This window comes from Simochromis diagramma, unplaced genomic scaffold, assembly GCF_900408965.1.
Source record: "Simochromis diagramma unplaced genomic scaffold, fSimDia1.1 OVJJ01000361.1, whole genome shotgun sequence".
Classification (NCBI taxonomy): domain Eukaryota; kingdom Metazoa; phylum Chordata; class Actinopteri; order Cichliformes; family Cichlidae; genus Simochromis; species Simochromis diagramma.
Window position 1 is genome coordinate 11,506,219 of NW_024386860.1, and position 27,740 is coordinate 11,533,958.

The 27,740-nt window shown below is 38.8% G+C and overlaps 1 protein-coding gene and 1 long non-coding RNA gene across 4 annotated transcripts; one reads left to right on the top strand and one right to left on the bottom strand.

The window, feature by feature from the left end:
• Nucleotides 1-1,047: 1,047 nt before the first annotated feature.
• Nucleotides 1,048-17,718, top strand: LOC120732744. 2 transcript variants are annotated; one of them, XR_005695667.1, is made up of 6 exons: nt 1,048-2,393; nt 10,245-10,386; nt 11,492-11,606; nt 12,148-12,192; nt 12,469-13,865; nt 16,502-17,718. It is a non-coding gene; the product is annotated as an uncharacterized LOC120732744 (long non-coding RNA). The 2 variants fall into 2 exon arrangements; XR_005695668.1 differs by lacking the exon at nt 12,469-13,865 and having other exon boundaries at nt 1,060-2,393; nt 10,245-10,343.
• Nucleotides 9,437-27,700, bottom strand: wdr73 (WD repeat domain 73). Of its 2 annotated transcripts, XM_040030544.1 has the most exons (9): nt 27,496-27,700; nt 26,489-26,556; nt 26,260-26,345; nt 26,072-26,160; nt 24,145-24,212; nt 22,763-22,927; nt 20,592-20,957; nt 16,493-16,772; nt 9,437-9,887 (listed from the first exon to the last, which is right to left on the bottom strand). In XM_040030544.1, exons 1-8 carry the CDS (start codon nt 27,552-27,554, stop codon nt 16,519-16,521), a joined length of 1,155 nt encoding a protein of 384 aa, XP_039886478.1. In that variant the 5' UTR covers nt 27,555-27,700; the 3' UTR covers nt 9,437-9,887; nt 16,493-16,518. The 2 variants fall into 2 exon arrangements, with proteins under 2 accessions (XP_039886478.1, XP_039886477.1); XM_040030543.1 differs by lacking the exon at nt 9,437-9,887 and having other exon boundaries at nt 15,554-16,772; nt 27,496-27,699.
• Between the last annotated feature and the right edge of the window lie 40 nt (nt 27,701-27,740).

Below are 27,740 nucleotides of genomic sequence, written 5' to 3' on the forward strand. Positions count from 1 at the left end.
GATGTAAGTGTGTGAAGGAATAATGAATAAATTATGATATGTTAAAATATCTGTCAAACACACACAACTTCTTTATCAAAGCAAATCTCAGAAGTACCATAACAAGGAGTTCAGGTGTTTAATATTTATTAAATACAGTCAAAGTTATCAGACGTTTTCAGCACTGCCACTGCTGGATGTGTAATATGTTCATGGAGATGGCACACAGCTGAAAAGTAAAGCACAGGATGAGATTACTCAAAGAAAAATGTTTTATCTATATGAAAAATTTTTGATCAGCAGAAAAAAGTCAAAAATAGTGTGTAAAATATCATCACTAGATGTGAGTAGGTTGCAGATTACAATCAACTGAGTACTGTTTTCTTACTCCTCCCAATTTGAGCATAAGTCTAGTTATGGTGGCTTCTGTAGGATACACAACTCTGGCTGATGTTTATCTGTATTGAGTGTAAGCTATCACTCTGTGTTTACCTAAGTCGGTGTCCTTTTCTTTTTACTCTGAAGGAGGCTGTAAAACTGAGAAAAGAGTTCAGTACGAGTCAATGAGTCAGTGACGCTAACATGTGCTCGATTGCAGCGATACTGAGGTGAGTTGTTGAGAATATTCTGAAATTTTCTGTCTTTAATTGCTGCAGTTTTTGCTACTGTTAGCTGCTGTTAGCCTCTGTTAGCTGCTGTTAGACAGCATTACTGAAACATTCTTTGTAGTGGCTATAATATTTGTGTGTCATATGATGTGAGAAAGTAATAAAACTGTTTATCAAAGGTGTTGTTTTTAGGACACATGAGCCGAACATTAACTCCCATAATATTAATTTATACTCTCTTCCCTGCTGTCCGAAAAAAGAAAGGGTCGCACATTTAATCTGCTGACAATATGCAACTGTCACAATATCAGGAATAAGTGAGCATGTTTTCAAGCATTAGTCCCCTGATTTCAGTTTTGTCATGAGTATAATGCTCTTTTTTGGATTACATTCCTATTAAATACCTAGTAATACTGATTACATTATTTGAAAATAAAAAAGATTTAAGTATAATTTAGTTGTTGATTTCTTAGAATAAAATACTCACTACAGTAAAATAAAATGTGCATAATGTGAAAATTATAATAACTCAGTGTTGCTAGAACTGCACTAAACAAAATTGAAGGTATTCCAGTATTTAAATTTTCACAAAGCCCTGCATGAAGAGCATGTTTGTGCATCAAGCACACTTTACGTACAAAAATGAAAATGAAACAGCAAAAGGTGACAGAAAATGCTCTGACTGTTTCTGAAAAAGGAACCTGCCCAACTTTAATCACCATGACAATGATTTTTACTGATGTGCACACTCAAAAATACTACACCAACACATTCTTTATGTAAACTATGCACTGTAAGATATCTAATGTAGCAAAAAATAATTATTTTATCAGAACCAACATTATTATATTAAATGGCACCTGGACCTCTGTATAGAAATGACATGCACTATGTGAAAGGTACAGCCAAGGATGAGACACAAGATATTTTTAGAATCAAACATGGTCATATTCATATCTCATCTAAAACATGATTAAACTGAGGATCAAAGGGAATCTAATGCTCATGCAGCAGGGGTGCCAGAGCCTGTCTGCCAAAGGGTCCATTATGGTACATTGGATGCCTTTGGAAAGAGTGAAAATTACAGAGAAAGAGGGCATAATTTTTGGACTGTACTTTGCACCTGGAGAGCACTCTGCAGCAAGTCATTATTAATGGATCATGTCAGAGTGGTTGTCCAAACTGCTCATTTTTTCTGAGGCAGAAGTTTGAACAACTGTCACTTTTGCAGCTGTCTGAATCAAAGCGCTGAGCCCGCCGTGCATCTGTAATTTACAAAAGCAGATTACACTGATGTGGAAAAAGTGAAAGATTTTTGAAATTTCACATTTTTCTTGATTCGTTTCATGCAGTTCACCCTCTGAAGAAAGTTACATTACAAGTTAAAAGTCATAAAAAAAACAAACTGCGATGTAAATGATCAAAAACGCTCTGCTACTCGTTCCCCAATTTACGTGCTGCATTGAATGCAACGTTCGTTTCACTTGCATTTACACGGGCCACCACAGGGGGCTGTAGACGGCTTGGCTATAGACTGTATATGATATACTACACGACAGATTTAACACAATAAAATGCAGAAATCGACAGCGGCAGCATTGAAAAGGTGGATTTTAAGGTCACATCGTGGAGTGTGATCGCAAAGCAGAGCTGGCAGAAGCCTCAGTTCACTCACCTGTTCAACAAAGCTCTACGTCACCAGGCCTGGCGCCAGGTAAACAATTACTGCAGTTAAATGACACCTGCCATGGATTCCCCTTCATGGATTAGCTTGCTCATGTGAAAGCAGCATTAACCTGGCCTAAGGTAAGGTGGCTGTTTTGTGTTACCACCTGTTGGGGCTGTTTTGTGTGTTGTGTGGATGAAGAAAAGTTTCAAATGGACAGGATGGGGTTTAACATTTTCTTAAGTGCCACATTGTGCTAATACCACCTGTCATTTCTTCTTTTTTTATGTGCCATTGCAACATTTTTTTTTTTAATGGCAGTTTCATGCTCTGAATTTGTCAGTGGCTACTACACCGTTTCATGTGTTTTAAACAATTTTGGCTTATAGACAGATTTTATTGTAATTTTCTGTAATATATTGTTTTGTAGGGAACTATGGTTCACACAGGATATGAACAAACCTGCTGCTGTCGGAGATTTTTTATTTTTTATTTATTTATTTTTTTTGCAATTGGTTTGTAGCCAGGTTATCTGAATACTATCTCCTATTACCTTCCTGCTATTTTATCTCTGTGTAGATTAACAGCTGGTAGCTTTCAGTGCCAGCTACAGTTTCATGCAGTGTCTCTCTTCTAAACCAATCCAAGTGTGGCATAAAGTCCTGGAAAAATTGTGCCAGAACTCCTGCTTTGCATTAAAAATGATTTAAAATCATAAATACAGACACGGGAAGATTTTAGAATGTCCACCATGCATAAAAGAAACGGCACAAGGAGGTTATAGGGGCATACTTGATATTTATCTAAGATTTCATATGCGCTGCACTTGTGACTGGATTCTGATTTTTTTTTTTTTTTTTTTTTTTTTTTTTTTTTTTTTAAGCATGTCTTTGTACATGAAGTATCTAAAACTTTCGGACAGCTGGGATGCATTACAGAGATGTGGTGGAGTAGAAACTTTCCACAAAATAGAAATATTGTTTTACAAACTCCTCTAACAGTGAGGAGAGCTGCATGAGGCCATAAAGGTGCTTTTTATTTTTGAAAGTTCTGAAGAGAAAGAACTAATTTAACATTGTGTGAGTAGGATTATTTAAAGAAGAGGTGATGGATGAGTATCAGACTGAAGGCAGACACGAGTGTCTGGTTTCTCTCTCTTCCTCTCACCTCATCTACGAGACAAACACTGCACCCTCGGGTGATCCCTCGCGATGTGATATTTATTTCTCTCCAGATGAAAGTCATGAGAGAGTTGATCACCTTACACTGAGCCTAGGTCTGCCTTAAAGATTCCACTGACTGCAGCGTCCCTGTGAGTGACAAGTAATCAAAGCAAGCAGTTGCTATTAGTAACCTGATAATGGAGTGTAATAGCAGTAATCATGATGGTTATTTTTAAAGAGATATCAATCCTGTGTTACACCGGTGCTGGGTGATATAACTCCAGGTCAGACTGAGGCCGCGGGCTCTGCCAGTAACGATTCACTTAACACTGGATGGAGTCTGAAACTGGACGCATTTCTCAACCTTACCGTTTTTGAACACAGTGGTTATAATAAATAATGCATCTGGAAATTTGCTACATCATTATCTGTCCTCCTTTTTTGCACCTCTTCAGCAAATATCCAATTTGTTTTCCTTTCTTAAGGGTCATTGTAGATGATGATATTCTGAGACATTATAGCACCTTGAAAATCTTGTACAGTGATAGCATCACAGCTGCGGAAGATCAGAATAAGTTCACAGGCATGTTGTTGAAATCAAAATGAAGGCTTCAGAGATGGGTCTGATCTGACCAAGTGAAAACCCCTAAAACTGAAAAATGCACTCAGTGGCTGCTCGAGGCTGACTCCAAAAGCAAATCCATCCCCAGAGACTTCCTGGTTAAAATGGCCAACATTAGGGCATAAAAAAAGCCAGGTCCAATGCATATTAGGCCTGTAATGATAGTTTCCTCCCTTCGTAACCACTGTATAGGGAGCTGATATTTTCTTACTCATACACCTGGACGGTGGAGTTCGCAGTGTGGCTGCTTTGATTGGCAGGTTTCTGGACTGTAGCCAATCACTGCTGGCTTCACCTCTGCTAACTGGAGTCACTGACCTGGACCGCTACACTGTTTTCATGCTGTTTGTGCCATTTGGAGCATTTTTAATGGATTGTCAGACAAATGATATGGTCTGATGTGTGATTCCATACCATCCAATAAGTCTGTGCATCAGTTTTGAGAGGGGAAATTCTTGCATTTGATTAGTTTGTTACTGAGCACTAATTTGCAGGTATCTTGCCTGTTTATGGACGCAGCTTGAGATGATGAAAGAAATCATCATATTGACTTTATTCATGGTGATAGTGTGATTTGTTTTTTTATGGCCATTTTGAGGATGGTTTTTTTTTTTCTGTTATTTGACAATAATCGCTGAAACACTGTAGTTTTGTCTGCTTTTCCTGCTTTTTGCTTACTCAATATTCCTCAAATGAATTAAAATGGTGCTACACTTTAATATCTGTGTAACTGTTAACTAAACAAAGCGCCACAAAGGGAGAATTTGACGCTTTGGGTAAAATGGCAGCATGAGCAGCATGATTACAGTATTTAATTTAAATACCTCTGAGGAATTAAATCTTCAAAGACCTCATTTACAAAAATATTCCTACATTAATCCTTCCAAACAGTATGCTTGTGTTTATTGGGAAAGATGCTGAGCATTAAATTAAAAAAAACAAAAAAAACACAAACTTGGGCCAGAAATCTTACAGAGCTGTGATCTGTGTTTCTTGTTTCCCTTCCTGGCACAAATGAGGTTTTATGCATAATTAGGGACCAAAACAGTAAAGCAAAGATTCAGAAAGACAAGATCACGGTGATGGTCGAGGTAATTGAAGCTAGGCAGCAAATTATTTAGCTCAAGCTCTAACTTGATGTACAAATAATGAATTATGACCCAACCCCAGACACACACACACAGACACACACCCCAATACTCATTTTTCTGCCAGTCACCTCTTGCACGTTTAAATGTACATTTTTAGTATAGCATCCAATGAGTCTAACATGAGGCATAGCAACCTTACTGAAGCTAGTGTTAGCTCAACATGAATACAATGGCAGCAAAGATTAGCTGACCTATTTTGATAAGTAGAAAAGCACAAATGAGACACTTTCTAAAATCTTGAACACAGAAACATCAGATTAGTCAGAAGTTTAGGAATTAGTTTCAAGATGGCAACACGAAAACTTCACAAGTACACCGAAGAAGTTAATGTTGGTTGAGGTGGATACGTTTTGGTAAAATACTGCCACCTCATGGTGAAAGTCTTCATAAAGTTTTGTATTAAAAATATATATAAGGAGACCTACTTTTCCTTATTTTCTATATATTTTGAAGGGCTCAAAGTGTGATAGTGAAGGGTCCACCAGACCACTACACAAACACCAGCAGCCTGAACTCTTGATACAAAACATGTTGAATAAATGAATCTGGTGATTTCAGTTTCATTTGTGTAGCGCCAATTCACAACAACAGTAATCTCAAGGCACCTACTGCAGAGTGAGGAGTCTACAAAGTTAAATGGAAAACTAACAATCTAAAACCCTTTGAGGCCTTGGCAACAGTGGGAAGGAAAAACCCCTTTAAACAGGATGAAGCTTTTTTTTTTTTCTTCCTTCCTCCACTCAAAACAGTCTGACCATTCTCCTCTCACATTTGAAAAACTGGATATTTTCTGCGTTTTGGTCCATTCCCTGAAAACTGAAGAGATGATTGTATGGGGGGGGGAATTCCAGTAGGTGAGCAGTTTCTAAATATACTCAGACCAGCTAGTCTAGCTCCAACAACCATGCCTCACTCAGTCATTTAAATTGCTTTTTTTTTTTTACCCCGCTCTGACTGATGCTTTGACCATGTCTACATGCATAAATGCATTGAGTTGCTGCCATCTCAGGCATACAGCTTGAGTTTTGAGCAAAAAAAGCCCTGCTCACATGCTCTTCTCAGGGACAGCCAATCAGAAGAAAGTTTGTTAAGCAACTTGTTTCACAAACTGGGGGAACTGAGTCCTTGTTTGACCTATACGGGGATTATTTTGACTTGTAAGTCATGCAGTACTACTCTAGTGGAGTCCATGAATAAAAAAATGGGAAGACAGACCTTTTTCTGCTCATTTCTATGTAGTTTATCATTCCTATCACATTGTTCATAAAGCTTTCAGTCTCGCAGTGGAAACTGCACGAGTGCGAAGATGACTTTTCTAGGAGATCGTTTCCATTTCAAAATAAGGTTTTCTAAGTAACTTGTACATGGGTTCTACTCAAGTCAATATTGATCATCAGTTTTATAAATAAGACCTTTTGTTAGAGTAGACATGTTCCCAGAGCTGTACAGATGTCTCTAGTGCGAGGCCTTAAATTAAATTGGCTTGGAAATGATTTAATTAAATGTTGACACAGTTTTTGAAATTGAAAACCAGAACTGAATGAAAATTGGAAATGAAATGCTCTAAGCTCATCTGAGTGTCTTTCTTTTTTCTTTTTATTGGCTGAACTTTATTGGTACTTTAACTAAATGATCATCACGATGTCCCACCAGAGATGCTCAGTTCATAACAATCAAATATTAAATAGAAGAGTTTCTGTTTCTTTATAGATGTAATATAAAACCAGAACAAGTGGTAATTTATCATGAAGTTTGAAAGTCCTTCAGACTTTAAACCAATAAATTCAGGCCTGTCATTAGAAATCATTAACATCAATATAAAGCCGTTGCAGTCTCCAGTCCTCTGGGAAGCTCCGCCTAACGTTATCGTGTGCACCATCCTGCTTAACATTCGTGATGACTGTTCAGCAAATGTGGTTGAAAAAGACGTACCGGCCCTTTATTGGTGCCGGCTGGAGGAAGCAGTAGATATGAGAAGTGAAGAATATTTCATATTCAGAAGCACGCATCAATAGATTGGAGATCTTAACTATTTGATGACTTTATTGATTTGCGTTTGTTTAAAAGTTTTAAGATTGTCCTTTTTCTGTACTCCACACTGAGGTCATTGCATTTCATTTTGTTTTTTTCTGAAGGTATGAGTTGAAACTTTGCAAAGGTCAAGTGGAGAAGCAAAACTGAAAGGCTTTTACCTCGCCAAGAAAAATAAATATGAATAGAAAACTGGAATTTAAAGTAATATTTAACTCTCCATTGAATAAAACACAATATTCATCTAAAATTTGAACGTAAATTCGCGCCCACTCCTGCCAACAAACGTTTTTGGGTTTGTTTGTTTTTTAAGAAAAAAAAAATCGTTGTGAATGTTATTTTAAATGGAGATCATCCTTGTTGGAGAACAGTGAGGCTGATGGGTGATTAATGAGTAGTTACTGGTGGTTGGCTGTGATTTCTTTAAGCAGCATTTTCATATTAAAGCTTGATGACGCTGGGCTGAAATTACTTCTAGTATAATGGCTGTTTGATAACCACTTATTACCCACACGGCTTAGCTCTCCGCGGCACACTCTGCAGAACAGAGTCCAATCAGGAGCTCATTCACAGACGGGCCGGATTCACACCGACACAGAAAATGTTCTTTTGTTATGGTTTTGACTGCGTTAAAGGCTTTCTCTGTGTCCTGGTAAGGCTGAGCGGTTGAACTATTCTGTAAAAATTATCATATGGAGCTGAATGTGAAGTACTTTTTGGTTCACGGTGCACTTGTTATTCTGCAGTGCACACTGATCTCTGCCAGTGTATTATAACACTAGCTAAACATGACTTTCATGTTAAGAAAAGAAAAAAAGTAAAACTTGGCACGGTCACAGAAACTTGCTGGCACCATGTGGCACCGTTGAAGTAGTTCTCCTTTATCTTTCTTTCTGAGCTATACAGTCCTGTGGTGGAGGGGAGGAAAAAAGGTTTTAACAGGACTCTTTAACGCCTTTTGAAAGAGATAAGTATCAGCTAACCTGCTAAGCAAGTATACTTGCTCAGCAAGTGTGATCACTTCTATAAAACCAGAAGTTTTCGTGGTTTGCTGGTTTCGTTCAGGTGTCTGTTAAGGAATGGACCAAAGTCAGACCATGCAATGCTCAGAGGAACTGCAAAAAAAAATCCCAAGAGCTATAGCTCAGACTTTTATGATAATACAATTAGATAAAGATTGAACAAGTACAGCTTGTTTGAAAGCATTGCTGGGGAAAAAAGTTGGAACCCTAATATAACATAGCAGACCACTAAATTGATATAACAGAATAGAAGATAGAATAGCCCTTTTATTGTCACTGTACAGCAGGAATAAATGTATACAATCAAGAGGGATATGTCGAAACAAGAGAAATGTATACAAAAATAAGCGAAAAGCGCACATTAGAGAACAAGTTGCAAAGTGCTTGGAAGTGGTGCAAAGACAAGACTTGGTCTGACTAGAGATCTGCTTTGGACAGATGTTTCATCATTATGCAAAAACTAAACACAGCATATCAAGACAAATGCTTCATGCTAATCGACAAGCATGGTACCAGAGGGGTGAAGATTTGGGTTGTTGCAGCCACAGGACCTGGGAACATCGTAGCCTTTGGTATGCAGAGGAGTTCGTGGTCAACTAAAAGCATTCTAGATTCATATCTCCGGCCATTTCTTCGACAGCTCAAGAATAGAGTCCTGTGAGAACTTCCTGTTTTGCACCTGCAGCTTTATGGTCTTTCTGGATGCCTTTTGATTAGCTGTCCTAGGCTATAAAGAACACGTGTATTGAAGCTGCTGTTCAGTCAGGTCTCAGTCCAAAATTTGTGCACTTCCGTGAAAGCCCCTGTACTTAATGTAGAGTTCTCTGCTGGCTGCAGGCATATTTGGATAAATATTTTTTTAATTGCAGCGGGTATACACTGTCTTTGGTGTAAAATATCATCATAGTGTTTGATGACTGGGGGGGACTGGAAATTGTTTATCCTTTAATGAGATAATTACAGATTTAATTAAGATGAGATTTTGCTCACATTACTGTTTTTTCTTTAAATGAGGATTAATAGATGACATTTATGTACAACCTCGAGTATCAATGCAATGATGAAAACCACTCAATAATGAGAATTAAACTGAGTGTTTTCAAAATGAAATTTAAGAAACAAAGACTAAACAAAGACCACTTGCTTTTGGTTTTTTTTTTTTTTTTTTTTTTTTTTACAGGAAAAGCTCTCGAAACACATTCTTGTTGCAGGAAAATGATTAAAATTGTTTAAATTGTGCTGGTTTATTTTTCTGGGCCTTTGTCAGGGGAATAAACTAACAGCTGAAATCATTCAGATTATGTTCAACAGTGATATGAGGTCTAAACACAGGTAGGTAGCAGCTTTATGGTCCATTAAATCTAAATTGCCAGTTGTCAGTCATTCTCAGGGGGCCACAAGTGTCCTCTTAAATGTAGGCAGATTTCCATTTAAACTCGATTTCGCACACAGGCGTTGCGATGTTCCGGTATCAGAGAATAGGCGTGACTCAGTGGGATCTCTTGGTGAAGATGTTATAATGGCTGTGGCGTCATTAGGCCATGAGAGAGTTCAGGCTCACGGCACACTCTTCTGTCAGTCAGTATAATTACCGTCTCCCGGGTCCTTTCAAAAGCCTCCTCACCGCCTGCCTGTATAGTTTAGCCTTCACAAACACAAACACAGAGTCAAGAGTCAAAATTTCTTTCAGAAGTTTTCATTATACTTTTTTTTTGCCATTAATAGAAACCGGGGTTTATTTTGACTGAAAGAGAGACTCTCTGTGGTACCCATGTAGTCAAAACTGTCATTCAGAGAGACTGTCTGAAACACATCTGGCTGACAGGTGTATAGAACAAGGAAGTCATGGAAACAACGAGCTTGTAGACTCAGTGAATGTAAACTTGGTTCCATTTATGGAAATGCAAAGAGGCTGTGTGGGAGGTCACTATTTTCATTTGTCTAAATTGTAATTGACAAAATGAAGGCCATGACAGCATCCCTCATTTTGATGTTTTCTTAGTGGCAGTTTCTGAGTGGGTGGACACTGAGGGCCCATCCCTGACACTTCGTTCCCAGCAGCCCGGTCAGCAGATCAGTGCAAGAGAGCAACGGCTGAAGGGTACAAAAATTTCAAATTAAGTTTAAGGTCACTCAGAAAACGGGTTAGTTTTTCCTACATACATTGTTTTTGTCTCTTCATTAAATCTTGCTGTCAGGACAATAATAAATGTATGTAACCTTTTGGAAAAACTTTGTAGCATTACTACATGTTTACGTGACTCTGTAAATGGTGAGGCTGTTTCACAAACTGCTGGGATTTTTCCCCCATACAGCCATCTCTGGGATTAATGGTCCCAGTAAACAGCAGTTCTGTTGATGTCAGAGGGTATTGAGCTAACAGGTATGCAGAAGAGCACCTCTGAAAGCACAACATGTCAAACCCTGAAGCACTTTGGCAGCAGAACAATCAGTTGGGGTGTCACTTCTCTCAGCTAAGAACAGGAAACTGAATCTACAAGCTTAGCAAAACTGGACGGTGGCAGATTGCCTGGTCTCATAAGTTTCAGTTCCTGCTGCGACATTCAGATGCAATGGTCAAAATTCAGTATTTAACCACCACAGCCTGCCTGAGTATTGCTGTTGACCATTAGGCACACAAAGTATGACCATATCTTGTGCACCATGTCGCAAAGCTCACATCATCTCAAACTGGTGTCTTAAACATGACAATGAGTTCATTGTACTCAATAGAGCACTTTTGGGATGCAGTGGAACGAGAGCTACACATCATGGATGTGCAGCTAACAAATCCGCAGCAACTGCGTGGCGCTATTTTTTTTTTTTTTTTTTTTTTTTTTTTTTTTTCTTCAATATGGACCAACATCTCTGAGTAATGTTTCCAGCACCTTTGTTGAAGAATTAAGGCAGTCCACTTCAGCAACATGTACTTAATAAAGTGGCTGGTGAGTGTATGTAAATGGAAAAAAAAATCTGTGATCTGTTATTAATCCTGTAACACCAAGTTTATCATATTTGATACCCAAATTTTCAAGGGGTTTCAAGGCTTCTACATCAGTGTGATCTAGAAAAAATATTATACATATTAAAACTCCTATTTTTGTCAGAAGGTTCAATAAACACGTTTTCTCCGAGGAAGCCTTGAATGAAAATGTAACTATATGAAGCAATAGAAGCAAATATACCTACAACACCTTGTTGAACCTTTTGTGTACCTTTTTAACCATGTCATTCCCTCTGTGTTTTCAGAAAAACTGAGTTGTCTGATGATGTAATGAAGAGAAGCTTTCAGTGGGCTGCCGCCAAACAAACATGTTCAGCTTTAATTAAATGGTTGAACAGAGCGTGCTCAGTCTTACGGCTGGTCTGTTTCTACTCTTATATATTTATATTTTCCTATGTCTGTGTGCTCGTCTCTCTTCCACGCTGTTATTTTTGAGTCTCCAGCTTTCTCCCCACAGCTCCTCAGCATCTGCTGGACTAGAATAAATTCACTCTTTACTTAAGAAATACTTCATATCCCAAGCGTGTGCATCTGTTGTGTGTCAGCTGGCTGTGTTTGGGTTTTTATTGGAAAAAAAAAAAAAAAAACACGAGTCTGGGGTAAATGGGCTTTTATAGTAAATATCCATGTTTTGAGCAGAAATCTCAAACATTAATCACACTTGTCACCAAACTGGAGCATTACATTCGGAATATTTGGGATTATGATCATTTTATTATTACTATTATCATCATTTTACAAATTGCATGTTCTCCCTACGGCTGCATGGATCACTTTAGACAATCGAGCTCTCCACACAGTCCAAAGACATGCATGTTAGGTTAACTAGGGTTGGATGATGTTGATCATGTTAGCTCTGTGATGAGTGGGCAGCCTGTCTAACGTAGACCTGTGTTCTCAGGTGGGATTGGCTCAAGCCACCTGTGACCTTGAATTCGATAAGCAGGTAAGAAAATGGATGGATTTACATGAAATATACCAACATAGAAAAAGTAAAACTGGATGCAGAACGTTTAGCTTTCAGGCCCCGTCTGTAGCTCTGCTTTTAAGATTAGCCATAAAAATGTCCTTTTTGATAAAGCATCTAGTTTACAACCCTTAGCTCCACTGCAATAGGCTTAGGCTGCTGAGGGCTTCCCATGATGCACTCTTGTTCGCTCTCTGTGTGTTCACACGCCACTGTGCGCTTAATTGTGTTTTTGTTTTTGTCTCGTCTTCCTAGCTTCACCCTCAACTGGTTGCAGCAGACGGCTGCTCCTCTCTGGGCCTGATTCTGCCGGAGGTTTCTTCCTGTTAAACTGGGTTTTTCCTTCCCACTGTTGCCAAGTGCTTGCTCTAAGAGGATAGTTTGATTTTCAGTGTTTTTTAGTGCCCTGAGGCAGCTGTTGTTGTATAGTTTGGTGCTGTATAATGAACAGCTATATGATGAATAGCCGGCATAAATACCACATGCAGGTGAACTAAGCCATAGAATCAGAGTAGCTGTTGCTACCAGTGTTATTCAGTATATTATTATCTCAGTATAATATTATTGCCCAGTGTATTAGTTTTGTTTTTTTTTAAACATGAAAGAAATGAAAATGAACAGTTTTTAGAGCATCTGTGCAGCATTATTTATTCATTGTATCCTTGGAAACAATGATGAACATGGCTGTAATGCAGATTCATTCACTTAGAATTTCAGAACTGCATTTCTCAAATCTTCTGCCAAACTTTTCGTTATGTGTTATTCTGTTTATACCTGTAATTTTAAGAGATTTAGTTTGGCCAAGGCATCTACAACTATATTTATATTTATAAGGCATTTGGAGTTTGTTAAAGGGAAATCTTTAAATCTCCTGACATATCCTTCAAGCAACATTTGAGAATAATTTTAGGGCTGCAAGAAATGAGTCACTTCGATTTTGATAAAGCTATTCCATATTTGTGACAAATAAGTGAATTACTCGCTTCAAATGTCAGAAAAACACCAATCGCACATCCCAGCTCTCAAGATGACATCTTGATCCAGAAGCAATTACCATATTTTAAAAGCTGGAACAAGAATTTTTTTTTTTTCTTGATGAATGACAAATGATCAATTAGGACTGTCATATATTCAGTAGATACATCAATGGAGAATTAAAAAAAATAAAAATAAAAAGTCCCAGCAATATCAAATGGATGAAATTGCAGCTTCTCTTCAGCCTGTTGCTATCAGTCCCACAGCCTCAGCGTTAATTGTGAGTCTTCACACTCCAAAGCCTCGGGTGGGTAGCGCTGTTATTATCAGAGGAGTGATAGAAGTTTAAAAAAAAAAGAGCATGCCTCTGGGTTATGAAACTGCGATATGCTCAAGAGCTGCTGGGAAAAGTATTAACAGGAATTCGGATGTCAAGCAGCAGAGACACTGAGATCTGCCGCTTACAGAGAGAGACAAACGCTTTACTCTCACACGCTGTCGAGTAGAGAAAGTCATGAAATGAAACCTTTAGCAGGGGCACTAAGACACCAGAAGAGACAAGTGTATGGTACAACTTTGGAGGCAGAAAGCAAAGTGGAGATGAATCCTTAATGAATCATCTGCCAGCTCCGTGGTTTATTTTGATGCCGGCTGTCTTTGAATGAGCCATCTGTTGGGTAAGAGGGAGTTTCTAAGTTGTTGTAAAGGGCAAAGAAACTAGCTGGACAAAAAAAATAGTTTGACTAATGCTTAAGATTGAACAGAAAGAGGGGTAGCGTTTTTAAAAACAGGATTTTTGTTCACCTGGGACTGAGGCGAGTAGTGCACTGATGGAAGGCACGAAGGTTTAGGAGGAAATTGGAGTTCGCTTCAGGGCAGAGCTGCAATTTTTCATTATTTGGTGACGTTAGTGTCCGAGGGGAGTCTAATGATGCGTTCAACGGGCAAGAAAGAAGGCAGTAAAGTATGAAATTAAGTTTTGCCTGCTTTTGTATCCATTTCTTTGATGTTCACTGGTGAAAAGAAGGAAAAGGAAAGGGGAAAAATCATTTTATTGCCTGTGGGAGAGCATCAGGGAATTGTGGCTCTATGAGGAGTCAGATGGGGGATATTTTCTAGGATCGTTGCCTTAGATAAATAATCTATAGTCATAAAAATAATCTAATGATCAAAGGGTATCTTTAGGCAAATTTCTAAAGTCAGAAGTTCTTAAAAAAGACTGAGACTGACTCCCGTGACTATTAGCTCAGGGCATGTTGATTACTCTGAGGTTTTCTCATTAATCTGTTTGTAACGCTGCAAGAGAAAAAGTTTTCCAACGTTCTGGAAAAATATTTGTGCATTTCCTCTCAGCAGGCTTTTGAAATGAATAGTATCTGAATCTCCCTGGGCCAGCTCTTCTGTAGATGTTAGCTGCCTTTTTTTCTTTTCCCACACTGCTTCAATAATGCTGAGGACGTGAATCCACTGTGTTCTCTATCCAGTTATGCTTTTACTGCACTAGCAGTGTGTTTGGGGTCATTTTCATGCCAAAAAATTGATTTTATTTGATGGTGCATTAGAATCTGGTGTTTTAATTCCATCAATATTTACAGTGGCTAAAAAGCAGACCCGAGTCACGACAGAGCTTAACTGTGTTTTACAGCTAGCTGCAGACACTCACTCTCCTGACCACCTCTGTACATATTGTTAAGCATTTGAACCAAAAACTTCCTGTTGCCACTGATTCTCAGTCCAGATCTTTTGTAATTTGGCACCTTGGCCACTGACTCTGTGGACAAAGAGACAAAGACAGTGGACTCGGTTCAGTGGGAGAACAAATGATGAGAGCTCAGCAGGTATGTGGGTTTTAGAGCAGTCAGGAGGAAAAAGGTTTTAGGAATTCATCTAAATTTAGAAACTAATTTATAGTTCAGCAACTGTAACCTCAATTTGTCTGATACTTCTAGTCAAATAGTTGTTTCTGCCTTTATATATTACCTTCATCACATTCATATTCGGTAAGTACTGAAAGGCCTCCTGTGTAAAGGTTTAAGGAGCATTTGTCCTGCTGTAATGATATTATAATTTTAACAAAATGTATTAATTAAAAAGGTTGGCCTTGATTCTGAACGGGAAATTGCGATTTTTCTGCAAATGAAAACAAACATGAGTCAGGAGTAACTCTGAAAAACTCTCCTGACTTGAGCTGCAGTTGCTTCACTCAACTAAAATCTGGCCTCAGGATCCTCATCTGTGCTCAACAGTTCACACTCACTGTTATTGCTACATCGCTGCGTCGCAGATGTGGCGTCTCACAACAGATGTTTTCAGATTTTGGAACTCTTTATAAAAAGGGAGATGCACTTTCCTAATTTTTTATTCCCCCCCCCCATGTAGTCTCAGTATTTTCCAGCAAATGCAGAAAGTTGTAGCTGAGATAAATGTCATTTAGAGAGACTAAACAAAATGCAAGACAGAAGTGAAACTTGAACAGAGGAAATGGTCTCCACCTCGCGTTTCAAGTGTCAGTTCACTAAAATCTGAAATAATCAGACTGTAAAATCGTCTAACCAAAATGAGGACTGGAAAAGAAGGGAACGAGGTTTGCAGTTTTTCATGATCTTTAAAAACAGTTTATTTGCAAGAGCTAATTAAGTGAAAAAGTGGTTTAAAAATAGCCATCCAAATCTGGATGTGGTCCTGAGTCAGTGCCAACCTTTAGACATCTATGGAGAAAGCTTTCAACTGTGTCAGTCGTCCATCTCGAGAGCTATCGGTGGCCTGTGGTACTCATGTGCTGGGCTCTAAGTGCTTAAAAGCAGGGGTCCTGCTGCTCAGTACCAGGGTTAAAGCAAGGCCAAAAGACAGACTCTAAACAGCAGATTGTTGGTCACGTTTGCACTAAGTAAAAAAAAATGCCACTTTTACAGCATCAACACAGTTAATGAAAACATAATTCACGTTTTGTAGTTCTGACCCAGCCATCCGAGGTACAAACATTTATCACCTTATAAAAACTGCAGTACAAATATGTTGTGTAATCGAACCCGACAGTCATCTGCTTTAATTTGTTCCTAAATGAGAGCAGTCACCGCCAACAGCTGTGAATTCATTCCAGCAATTTTTCTGTAATTTAAAGGCAAAGATCAGTTTGATTCTCATGAAACAAGTTCCACATTTCCATCAGTTTGTTTTCCTTCTAAATTGTTTCTTTAACCATATTCCAGTTTGATCATAAAAAGGCGATTGATCCTTTTTACTGAGACACATCAGTTTGTGGAGCAGTGCCTCAGTAATTTATAACATGGCTCTATCATCTTCCTCGTCCCAGGCGATCCTTCACTTTGTTCATGGTGTTGGGCTCCCACCCTGTCGATCCGGGTCCACCCAGTCCCAGACGTGGACGGAGCCATCCGAGGCTGCAGACAGAAGCGTCCGCGGCCGCTCGGGGTGCCAGATGTGGGAGGTGACGAAGGTGGGAACACTGTCATCAGTCTGCTGTGATGAAACTGCGTGACCGCGATGCTCAAACAGCGGTCGAGCCTCCTGCGGCTCCGCCCCCCAGAGACGGGTGTTGTAGATCTGAACAACGCCACTGAAACCTGATGAGGATGAAGGCAGAAACTTTAAAAGGCTTCTTTTTGACCCACATTTAATCGTTAGGATGATATTGTGCTAAAATTTCAAATCATTCAACAACTATGAAGTCAAGAAACCGATAACTAACTTATCCACTTACTTTGAAATGGTAGCATTAGTCTGTTAACAAACTGAACTTTCATTTCTGCAGACACCCACATGTTGACTGTAGACTTTAAGCCCCTTGATCATCTTGTTTTTTTGCGTTTTTGTGACAAATTACTATACTTACATCTGATTGCTATAAACAGAGTTGATAATTACAATTAGCACACAAATGAAGGCCTCTACTGCAGTCGCTTACCTAATGAAATGTTTTTCTATTGGTAATCATATAGTCTGCAAGACTGTGCTGCACGTCAGATTCACAGATTTAATTTGTATTTTTAAAGAGAGCTGTAAACCAATATTCATGTCACTGGCTCTCATGCAGGGTCAGAAATGCTAAAAAGGCCCATAATTAATTTGTTATAAGACTGAGGTCACTGTGGCAACGTCTCCAAAAGTATGAAAACAAGACCTTCACGAGCAGAAGCCTTTACAAAAGAGTGATGACAGATTTCTCATTCTCTCGTTGATGCTCAGTGATGACAACATTTCACGGCGCTTTGCTGCTGGAAGAATTCAATAACGCTACCCTGATTGAAATTTATGAGTAATTAAATCTGCCAATACATCCTTTCAATCTTTGGATGTTTCTGTTAGTAATTTCAGAGGCCATGTTTGTAAAACACTTCACTTCCTCCGTGTCTTCTTTTACATGACTGTTCAAATCATTTCAACCAGTCAGCATCTAACCTACGCACATGGAAGACTGTACGCACATGCACCTCCATGCACCTACACAGAACCGTAACTCAATCCTGAGTCATGCTGGGGGCTCCACTGTGACGTGATGCAAATAATGAGGTCTGAGTTTTCCTCGCTGCACTGTACAGAGAGGAAAGCTCAGAACTCTGCATTGCAGAGACCGAACAGCCACTTCATAAACGCATGGCACAGCATAGAAGAGCCACCTCCACGGGCAAGACTCGGCGGTCCATCTGCATCTAAAGGACAAAGGACACTCTTTCGAGGACGCCAATCTTCACATTTTGGACAGAGAAGACCGATGGTTTGAAAGGAGTGAAAGAAGCCATTTATGTCCACTGTGAGCGACCATCTTTGAACAGAGGCGGTGGTTTACGACACCAACTGTCTTCCATCTATAATCCCTTCCCAGACGCCTTAACGCCCACTCACATCCTGGGCCATTTAACCATTTGAAATCACATGATTTCACATGGCCAAGGTATCACTATGGGTCCACCCGAAACCTTGGCTGATTGTGACCCACACCCATTTTCACACCTTGGCTAAAGTGATTAGATAGAGGATCAATAGAGGGTCCGTTACCCTCTTGCGGACACTCCCATAAGGCTTAAAATCTGGGACTCTCCACCATTTGTGCTTAGAACTGAAGAAGCTTCTTGGATAAGAGGTGAAACGTCTTCAAGAAAACTTAAAGTCCACACGCTTCACTTTCCAAGCTCCTTAGACTACGATGACCTAGATGACTGAGAACCGTAACAGACAATTTTAAAAATCTTTATCCAAATATTAAATGAGCAATTCACAAGGCAGATCTCATTGAAATCGAACTTCCTCATATCAGACAATGTTTACATTAGCAGCAACAGTCTAGAAATAGATGCTGCTTTGGCTGTTTTTCCTTTCTTAAATGAGGTAAGGCCATGTTATCCTACACAACACATTGTGACACATGTTGGTTATTTTCTGTTCTTTGAAGCGTGACACACTTTTTTCCCCCCGCTATTATTTTCTGCGCGAGCCAGTGTACACGCCTGGTTTATTTACACCCATCACTATAGTACTTTTAATATTGCAAAGGCCAACTAGTGGCCTTGAAAGGCTACGGTGATTCATTTTCCCCACAAGTGAGGCTGAAAATGTCAAGTTTGTCCTGAAGGTGGCATTACAGTAAAGGTCACACGGTCTCTTTAATATCAAAAAGGTTCCTTCTCTACGAATACTTGCAGAAAAATCAGCCAAAGCTGTTCATCAAAAGAAAAAGGGGAAGAAAAAAGTACGAAATTAGAGTTTTCTTCATCTTTTGTTTTAATTTAGTCAGTTCAGTCTGCAAGATGTAATTACTGGATACATTTTAATTGAATTCTTTGCCCTAAGCCCGTTCCTCAAACTTGACACTCTTCTATTTAGCCCCACTAAAAGAAGAGCGCATAATGAATATCAACATCAGCTGAATTTTAAGATGAGTATTTGACATCACAGCTTCACAGGGTTACTGTTGGGTCTTTATAATGTTAACATTAAATTACATCTAGTCAGAGGTCCAAATTAAACTCATTCCACAAAACAATTGGACAGCTATCTATTTTCTGCAGCTTATCCAGGTCTTTGTCACAGCACCACTACTCTAACCAGAGTTCTTCATATCGGTCCTTCTCTTAAAAGTAAATCCAAACTCTGAGCTGGTTCCACAGAAGAGGGTCTTGAAAGCTGAAGGCTCTGCCTCCCATTCTACCCTAGGAACCACGAGTAAGCCCAGGCATCCTGATAATAACAAATTACAGTAGTCCAGCCTAGAAGTAATAAGTAACTAGTTTCATAACATCACTCTGAGACAGAATATTTCTAATTTTAGAGATATTGTGCAAATAGAAGAAAGCAGTTCTATTTATTTGTTTAATGTGTGTGTTGAAGGACATATCCTGGTCAAAAACAACTCCAAGATTCCTCACAGTGTTACTGCAGGCCAAGGTAATGCAATCTGGAGTAAGTGTCAGGTTAGATACTATATTACAATAACCTCAGTTTTTTTCTGAATTAAAGAGCAGAAAATTAAATGTCATCCAAGTCTTTATGTCTTTAAGACAATCCTGCAGTTTAACTAATTGGTGTGTTTTATAACGCTGTGTGTCATCTGCATAGCAGTGAAAATGTATGCTATACCTTCTAGTGACACTGCCTAAAGGAAGCATGTATAATGCAAAAAAAGAAAAAAAAAGAATTGGTCCTAGCACGGAACCCTGTGGAACTCTATCGCTGTAACAAAATATTATGGTCAACAGTATCAAATGCTGCACTCAGGTTCTAACAGGGCAAGCACAGAGATGAGTCTACTGTCAGAGACCATAAGAAGATCATTTGTAACCTTTTCTGTGCTATTATGAACTCTGAAGCCTGACTCTTCAAATTAGCCATTCCTCTGAGGATGATAAGTTAGCAGTTTTACAACTACTCTTTCAAATCTTTTTGAGATGAAAGGTAACAACAACAACCACAACAACAACCACAAATACCCCAGCAGCCTTTTACAGCTGAGGGGTGAACAACAAAGAAAATAAGAAAAAGAAAGGTGGAGGAAAAGGAGAAGCTGATTCAGCAGCCCAAGGTGAGATTTCTCACAGCAATGAAAAACATCCCGATTAATAGGATGTCAAGAAAGTAAACTGTAAGTTATGTCATTTTTTGTATTTATCAAATCTAAAGCTCACTCATTAAATTTGTGTCAGTTTGAACAGAGCCAAGTATGCTGCTCATCACTGTTTAGCTGAGCTAAGCCAATGTAGTTTTCCTAAAGATTGAAGTTTCTGCAGATCCCGAGATTAGTACAGAAACATCATATAATACACATCTGTGCAAGTGTGACAGATTACTAAATATTTAGGTAATCAGTGTGCAGATAAAACAGGGTTTTTCAGCGTGATCACTTACAGAAAACATCAACATCTGAAAAAAAACTGTTTGTATAAACTGACCTGACACTGAGATACAGTCATCCAGTGTTGGAGCCCACGACACTTTGACATCGACCTGGCTGCAGCGGCCTGGTGTTTGGACGTCTAGCTGAGCCTGACACCCCGCCCCTCCCAGATTTCTCAAGTCTGAAACCACCGCCTGTCCAGACGAGGAGACTCTGATGACCCTGCAGCTGGACGGATGTGGACCTGCAGCAGCATCCGTCCACCAGATGACAGACTCGTCTGAAGATGGTGAATGTGAAAGCTGAGGAGGAGCAGACGTCCGAGTATCGGCAACGTAAACACTCCCGTTACAGCAGCCGGCGAGGAAAACCGTGTCACTCACGAACTGTAAGGAACTCAGAGGATCTGCTGAGTCGGTCTCTGTTGGGACAAAACAACGCAAAATGTCTCAAAACACACATTACAGAGAGATCACATACTGCAGTCTGCTGCAGAGATGGTTTTATGACTAGAACATCAGTGTTTTGAAACTGAACAGCTGAGGAAACCCCCAGCTGAAAGAGCATTTAATGGCCCTCCTGCTGCAACAATTACAGGCAAAGTGCTCAGAAACAAAAACATCAGGCTGGTCGTTTGTTGGCCTTGTTTTCGGTGCACTGGCTGTGCATAATGATCAGAAACAAGCAGAGAAAGGACTGTGGTGAGGAAACTGCTAACATTTGATAATATGCAGCATGCAGTGAAGCAGTGGTTACTACTTTGGAGCGTCTACAGATCAAATGGTTCATGGGGAAAGAAAAAAAAGAAATCGGCCCCGTTCAGTAGCGTATAAACTTCAGTCATTTCAGTCTTTATGTTCTGATCATACACATCATGTCTTAAAGATGCCAGAATCATTGTATTTTAGCATAGAGAAAAATATTCCTTTAGTTAAGATGTGACGGAGAATAACTATTTATGTACTTGGCACAAGTTTAAGGAAACAAATTTAAACGATAAAAAGAATTTCTGTTTTGTGAACTGTTCCACGCCTTGTAGCCTCACAGTGACGAGGTCCTGGGTTTGAATCCACTGGTCTTTGCATGTTCTCTCTGCCTCTCCACATACTGCAGCTTCATCCCACAGTCGAAGACATACATGTTAGGGTGACTCGTGATTCTAAATTGGCCATAGATGTGAATGAGTATGAAAGGTCCTCTTTCTGTGATAGACTGGCAACCTGCCCAGCATGCACTCTGCCTATCTCCCTCCGAAAGCTGGGATGGACTTCTGATGCTCTACTGCAGGAGCAGACAGGTGGATGCACGCTCTCTTTGATGCCAACTATTTTTTTTAATTTTTGGGAACCATGGAACAATGATATTTATTGTTTGCTCACTTTACTTTTATTACTTCCAGGCCTTAAAGCCACAGTCTCACCTCCACTCAGAGCTTCAGCAAACTATTTTTGTGTGGAAAAATAAATAAAATAAAGCAGGGAAAAGAAATGGAAAGTTACAGATCTTCCTAGGGGTTACAGTGGGTGGCCTACAACATAATACTGCATCATAACACAGCTCAGCCTTTCTTTCTAGATCAAACTTACTTAAGCGAGCCACAAAAGAATAGCAGGAAAACATCTCCTGGCTGCACAGAAAGCTTTTGTCCTCGCTCTCCTCAGGAACACATGCAGTTTTTTTTTTCATCTTCATGTGACACTAAATCTTAGATGTCCTTCACAAACAGTGATTGTATCCCAGTCCAACTGTAAGCTCAATAATTACACTGTTTTCTTTTCATTATAAAAACTTTACTACAAATATGATTTACATTACTATAGTATTAGTAGGAGAGACAACCAGTTTACCAAAAGTAAGAATACAGTTAGATTTTGAGCATAAAACAAACCACACAAAGTCACTTTAATTCTTTCACGCTGCCATTCACGATTAGTCTCTGGATGCTGAAGGAAATCTGAATCTAGATTATATTTTCTTGAGAAAAAGCAAGACTATGTCCCCCTATATTTTTTTTGTTCCAATTTTTTTTTTTAAGCATTTATGACATTTCTCAAATTTCAACATCTCACAACAGTGAGATGAACAGTCTCACAAAACTGCATAAAGCACCACTTCGACTTAAGTTTTCACCTCTACTTAAATAAGACACAAACTAAACCAATCTTATAGTCTCCATGCTCACAGGCGAGCGTGAACATAAACTGATAACTGTAAATGTGGGGTTACCCAGTTTATAGAGAGTCTCTCCTGATGCGAGTTCAGTCAGCTGGACGTCGCTGATCTGAGCTCCGTGAAGAACTTGTGGTGCTGATGAGGGTCGAGCTGCGATCCTGCTGCCTCTCTCTGAAGCACTCCTTTTCCCTTTAATACTTCCTGTTCTCCTGATCACATCTGTCATGGATGAAGAGGAAAAGAAAACCAGTCACACTGTCAGAAGTGCCTCACCACATTTTATAATTATTCCCTTTACCTTGTTTGCTGTAAACCAGGAAAGGGGACCCATTATTCCCTTCTTTATTTTCTTCCTATATATGCTATTACAATAGCAAACTCTCATATTAAACACGGTTAAAGGTCAGAAATTGAAAGCGTACGTGAAGTGAAACCCCACTTCACTGCTCTAATCACGTCAAAAATCTTTTTTAACTTGCATTAATTGGTGGAGATGTCTATGTCTAAACACCACTTTCATTTAAATTAAGACAGTCAGACACGTGAAGTATCAGGTGTCAGGAATCAATATGAACCCTGTAACAGTGGTTGGGCAGTCAACGTCTTACCACCTTTCTGATGTCCAAGAATTGGTCTCAATTATTATCGGTGAACAATTCAACACAGGAAATGTGCACGATATGATACAAATACTCTTCTCTCAGGTTAGGTTCCCTCCTATATTTGTCTTCTTTGGGCTACAACAGAAACAATTTTTAACTTCAATTTCAGCAAAATCTCCCCCCCCCAAAAACAAAATTGTATAAATAAATATTGAATTCAACAGGAAAAGTTTCTTTTATGATCTAGTCTGTTATGATTCAGTGATTTTTACTAGTTAAGTCATTAACCTTGAATAAAAAAAGGTTCATCCATTCAGTGAGTCGTCTCAAAACAGCTTCTGTAGATAAGAGTTGCATTTAAAAAGCCCTTGAATATTTTTTATTGCGCTCTGTGAAACATTATCATAAGTGAGAACCTTTTTGCATTTAGATGAATACATTCAGCTCATAATGCCCAGAAAATCTGGTGCTTTTTGTACTGAGATCATGTCACTTTAAATTCATATCACTGAAAATCACCGTTAATCGCAGCGATGATTTGCAAGTTTTTGACTGATAGTAAATTCTACTCTGTAGGTTTTAAGTGAGCTTTTATTCATAATTAGTTCTTGGTCTTAATTAATTTTACTGGACTGCTGTTAAGTTTAATTTTATCTGATTCCTATTCTTTTTCTTGGTTTTAATTTCATGTTTTTTATGCTTTGTTCTGGTTTATTGTTGGTTATCTGACCTGTCTTACTACATTTCTCTTTGTCATTATTTTTCTCTTATATAAAATTTTTTAGGCAAGTGCCTAACTTTTGTACTTTGAAATTTTAGGGAAATCACACTCACCGCTCTCTTCTCCTCCAAGGTCCCACACCTGCAGGTCGGAGCTCAGCCCGTCGTTGGTCACAGCACACCTGCCGAAATAACAGAACGTTAATCAAAAGGCTGCGAAGCTACTGATTATATCGTCCCCTCACATTTACCATCAGATCTAAAGATCTACACAAGCACTGACTCACACCACCTATAACAACTACAAAACACAGACCCTCCACACTGTGCATCGCACCATGATGTACGATATGTCACCTCTTCTGGTGCAATGATTTGTTAAAAGTTAATTATTGTCATTATCAGCTCATCTAGTAAATGTTTTTGTAAGTAATTTCTTAGTCTAAACAAGTTTAATACAATTATGATGATTTTTAGACAACTGAAGAATTGTACGTTTAGGATTTAGGCTTAAAACCTTTAAACAGTTCATCAATACTCTGAATTGCTCTTGACTGACCTTCTGTACTTTTATAAATCTGTTAATGTGTTAAATACGTGATAGGTAATAATAATAAACTGAACTGTAGAAAATATAAAGAGTACCTGAATAAAATAATTTCTGTGCTCCAGCCTTGCTGGGTGCTTTTCAGTATGCCTTTTTTGAAGAAGACCTCTTTTCATTCATTATTCCCCAAAAAGAAGCTTTGAAACCAAAGTTTGGTGCAGGAAAAGGCATCGTGTGGATTAGAGAACCTTGGAAAGAGTGAAGCAAGTTTCTCTCCCTGAAGTGGGTCACAACCAGTGTTTGATGAAACAAAGTAACAGTACTCCAATTACTGCCTTGTTTGCAGTTTAAATAAGCAGGTAAGTACTTTTCAAAGAAGTAATCAACAACTGTTAAAATGTTACATTTTTCTGCTCCTGAATAAAAGCCTGAAGGATCTGCAAAGTTTCTGTCTCTCCCCGATTTCTTGGGATACAGCCGTGAGCTTGGGAAATGTTGTATTTATTATTGTTAAGGAGTTAATTTTCTCAGCAGATAAGGCTGTAATCTCACAGATTACTTTATAATGGAAGTAAATTGTAGACTGTAGTCAACTGAGTTGTTTCCTAAACCCTCCAAATTATATAGTTGTTAAAAGTGTATAATCCTACCTATGGTAGCCGCTATAGAACAGACATGTTTTAGTCAGCAGAGAGATCAAAAACGTTGGATACAGACTATACGCCATGTTTGGACTGGCTCTGCCGAAGAGTTTTTGCCTCTGTTAGGAAGGCTGTCAGTCCTCTGTTTACCTCAGCTGTCAATGCTGGCTGATAAACATTCACCAGTTACAAGTTTTACAGTCTCCTCCAGAGGAAATGGATGTGGATGCTTCTTAGTCCAGTACAGGCCAATAAGTCAGAGAAGCTCACTTCTGATTGATGACAGCTAAACTGAGAAGAGTAGTTGAGGATATACTTAACTGTTGGTTTTCCCGCTGTTAGCTACTGTTAGCTGGTATAAGATGCACTTCAAAGAGATTTTCACTAATATTAACTTATAACCAGCTGTTGTTGTTGTGTTAAAGCCCAGACTTCAGTTCAGGAGATGAGGCTTGAGGTGAGGAGGAAGAGGATGATTTTTAATTAAGTCGTGTGTCTCTTTCCTTCCCGTTTTCATTTCTTTTGTCAAGTTGACCTTTTCTCAAGTGATCAAACATATCTTGAGTATGAAGGTGCAGGTACGAATTTTAGTGTCGCTCCACTGCACCGTAGGAATGCCTATGACTTCTCTTCTCCTCTGCCTTTGTCACATGCATAAAGCAGTTTTAGTCAGAAGTGAAGTCCTTAGTGGCTGCTACTACAAATACAGGGGAGGAACGTAGCGGTTTCCACAAGCTGCAAAACACTCTGTTGGAAGTTGTTTCTATTAAATAACCTCAAAAATGACTGGCCGTACCTTTAATGTAACATGTTACTTATAAGGGTAATTTATCCAGCACTGGTCTGAACTCACCGTGTTCCAGGGATGTGTGTGAGGCAGCGAACTGGACCATCTGTGAAACCACCATGGGAAACTTTAAAATCCCGTTCTGCGCAGAGACTCTGAACACAACAGCAAACAGGAAAAGTTCAGAGTAACATCTGAAACGCCTCCTAGAGAAAAATAAACTCAAAGTTTGGACTAATGTTCTGATTTTTTACCTTATTTTCATCAGCAAGAAGTTTCAGCGGCAAGCGAAGTTCTAAAATTTCATTTTTGGCCTGACTATAGCCTGCGACACAGACGCCTACAAACACACCAAAAAAAAAGATTAATACAAATGATTTGGCTAATGAAGGAAGAGCTGAAAAGCTGTCTTCTATAACAGCAAAATCAGAACCATGTTCTTCAAGCCACATCATCATATTTTAAATTATTAGATCAACTTACTCTTCCCTGACGTCCACTCGAGGACCTGGGTGGGATGTTCAAGCTGATACACATGAAGGTCTTTGTACCTGAAGGAAAAAGGTTCGTGAATTTCTGTATAGAGTTTAACATAAAATACAGTGAAACTTAATTTTGACGTGACGTGGTTTTGAGCGCTACAGTCAAAAGTGAAGGTGAGCCCACCTTATGTTTGTTATAGTGACTCTGTAAGATTTTAAAAAGTATATTGAGTTAAAAAGTTTTTTTTAAGGAATTCAGAAAAATATAAATTCACTCTGCCTTAGTTTTATATGCAAACCTTTCAAAAACAGCCCTACAGCTGCATTCCTGATGTTTATTCCAAGTTTTTTGGTGTCTCCTTGCAAATGTCCATTTTACTGTGCGCCTTCTTCTTTGTATGTAGTGCTGTTTGGTATTTATTCCCGTTGTCTAAATATTTAGTCCCTGTGGAGCACCCAGCATGTCGTTGAACATGTACAATGACAATAAAGGGATACAGAGTCGTACTGTTTAAAATATAGGCCTTTTAACCGCGACACCAGACTTCATTCACAATTTATGATATTTAATATTTTCTGTCTACAGAATCAACGCGAACATTTTTATTTTTACCTACAACTTGATTCCTACAGTCGAGGCATCATATCATATAATTCGTCTAGATTATAAAACTCGAATTCACTAAATTTATTTTGAAAATGAATCACACATATAACACCTCTTAAACCACGAGTAATAAGTGTAGGAGATGAACTAATACAAGGTGACAATTTGGAGCTTATTTAAATTTTAGGTGAGATATCCGTAAGCCGAATTTAAATAAATTAAATATAAACATAAATATATTTAAATAATGTTTTGTTGCGGTGTTTATTAACAATCTAAAGCTGCTGGAGGGTAAAATGCCTAAAATTAAGAGTTTGCTTTGCAAAGCTGGTAATGTTAGTCAGCAAGTAGTAATAAAAACACAAACTTGACGGTTCAAACAAAGTAAAACGTTTACTCACGTTTTCAGTGACTCGATAAACCAGTCATCTAAAATATCCTCAAACTCTGCATCTTCCATCTCTCCCAACAGCTCCTGCAGGCATGGGTGCTGCTGCTCATCCACCACTTCCTGTTTATTTCCCTCTGCTTTTTATTCTACTGCTTCTTTTCTTCATGAAAACTACACCGCCACCTGCTGGTCTGGAGGAAGCGAGCCTCAATCTAAAGTAACATATTAAAGTTTAGATAGAAACAAAATAACAGC

Bases quoted from the DNA above. Each gene is read 5' to 3' on its own strand.
- wdr73 (XM_040030544.1), bottom strand. From the start codon at position 27,554: ATGGAAGATGCAGAGTTTGAGGATATTTTAGATGACTGGTTTATCGAG. The intron at 26,557-27,495 runs GTGAGTAAACGT...TTTTTCCTTCAG, and splicing joins TTTATCGAGTCACTGAAAAC to GTACAAAGACCTTCATGTGT. The intron at 26,161-26,259 runs GTAAAAAATCAG...TGTTGTGTTCAG, and splicing joins TTCTTGCTGATGAAAATAAG to AGTCTCTGCGCAGAACGGGA.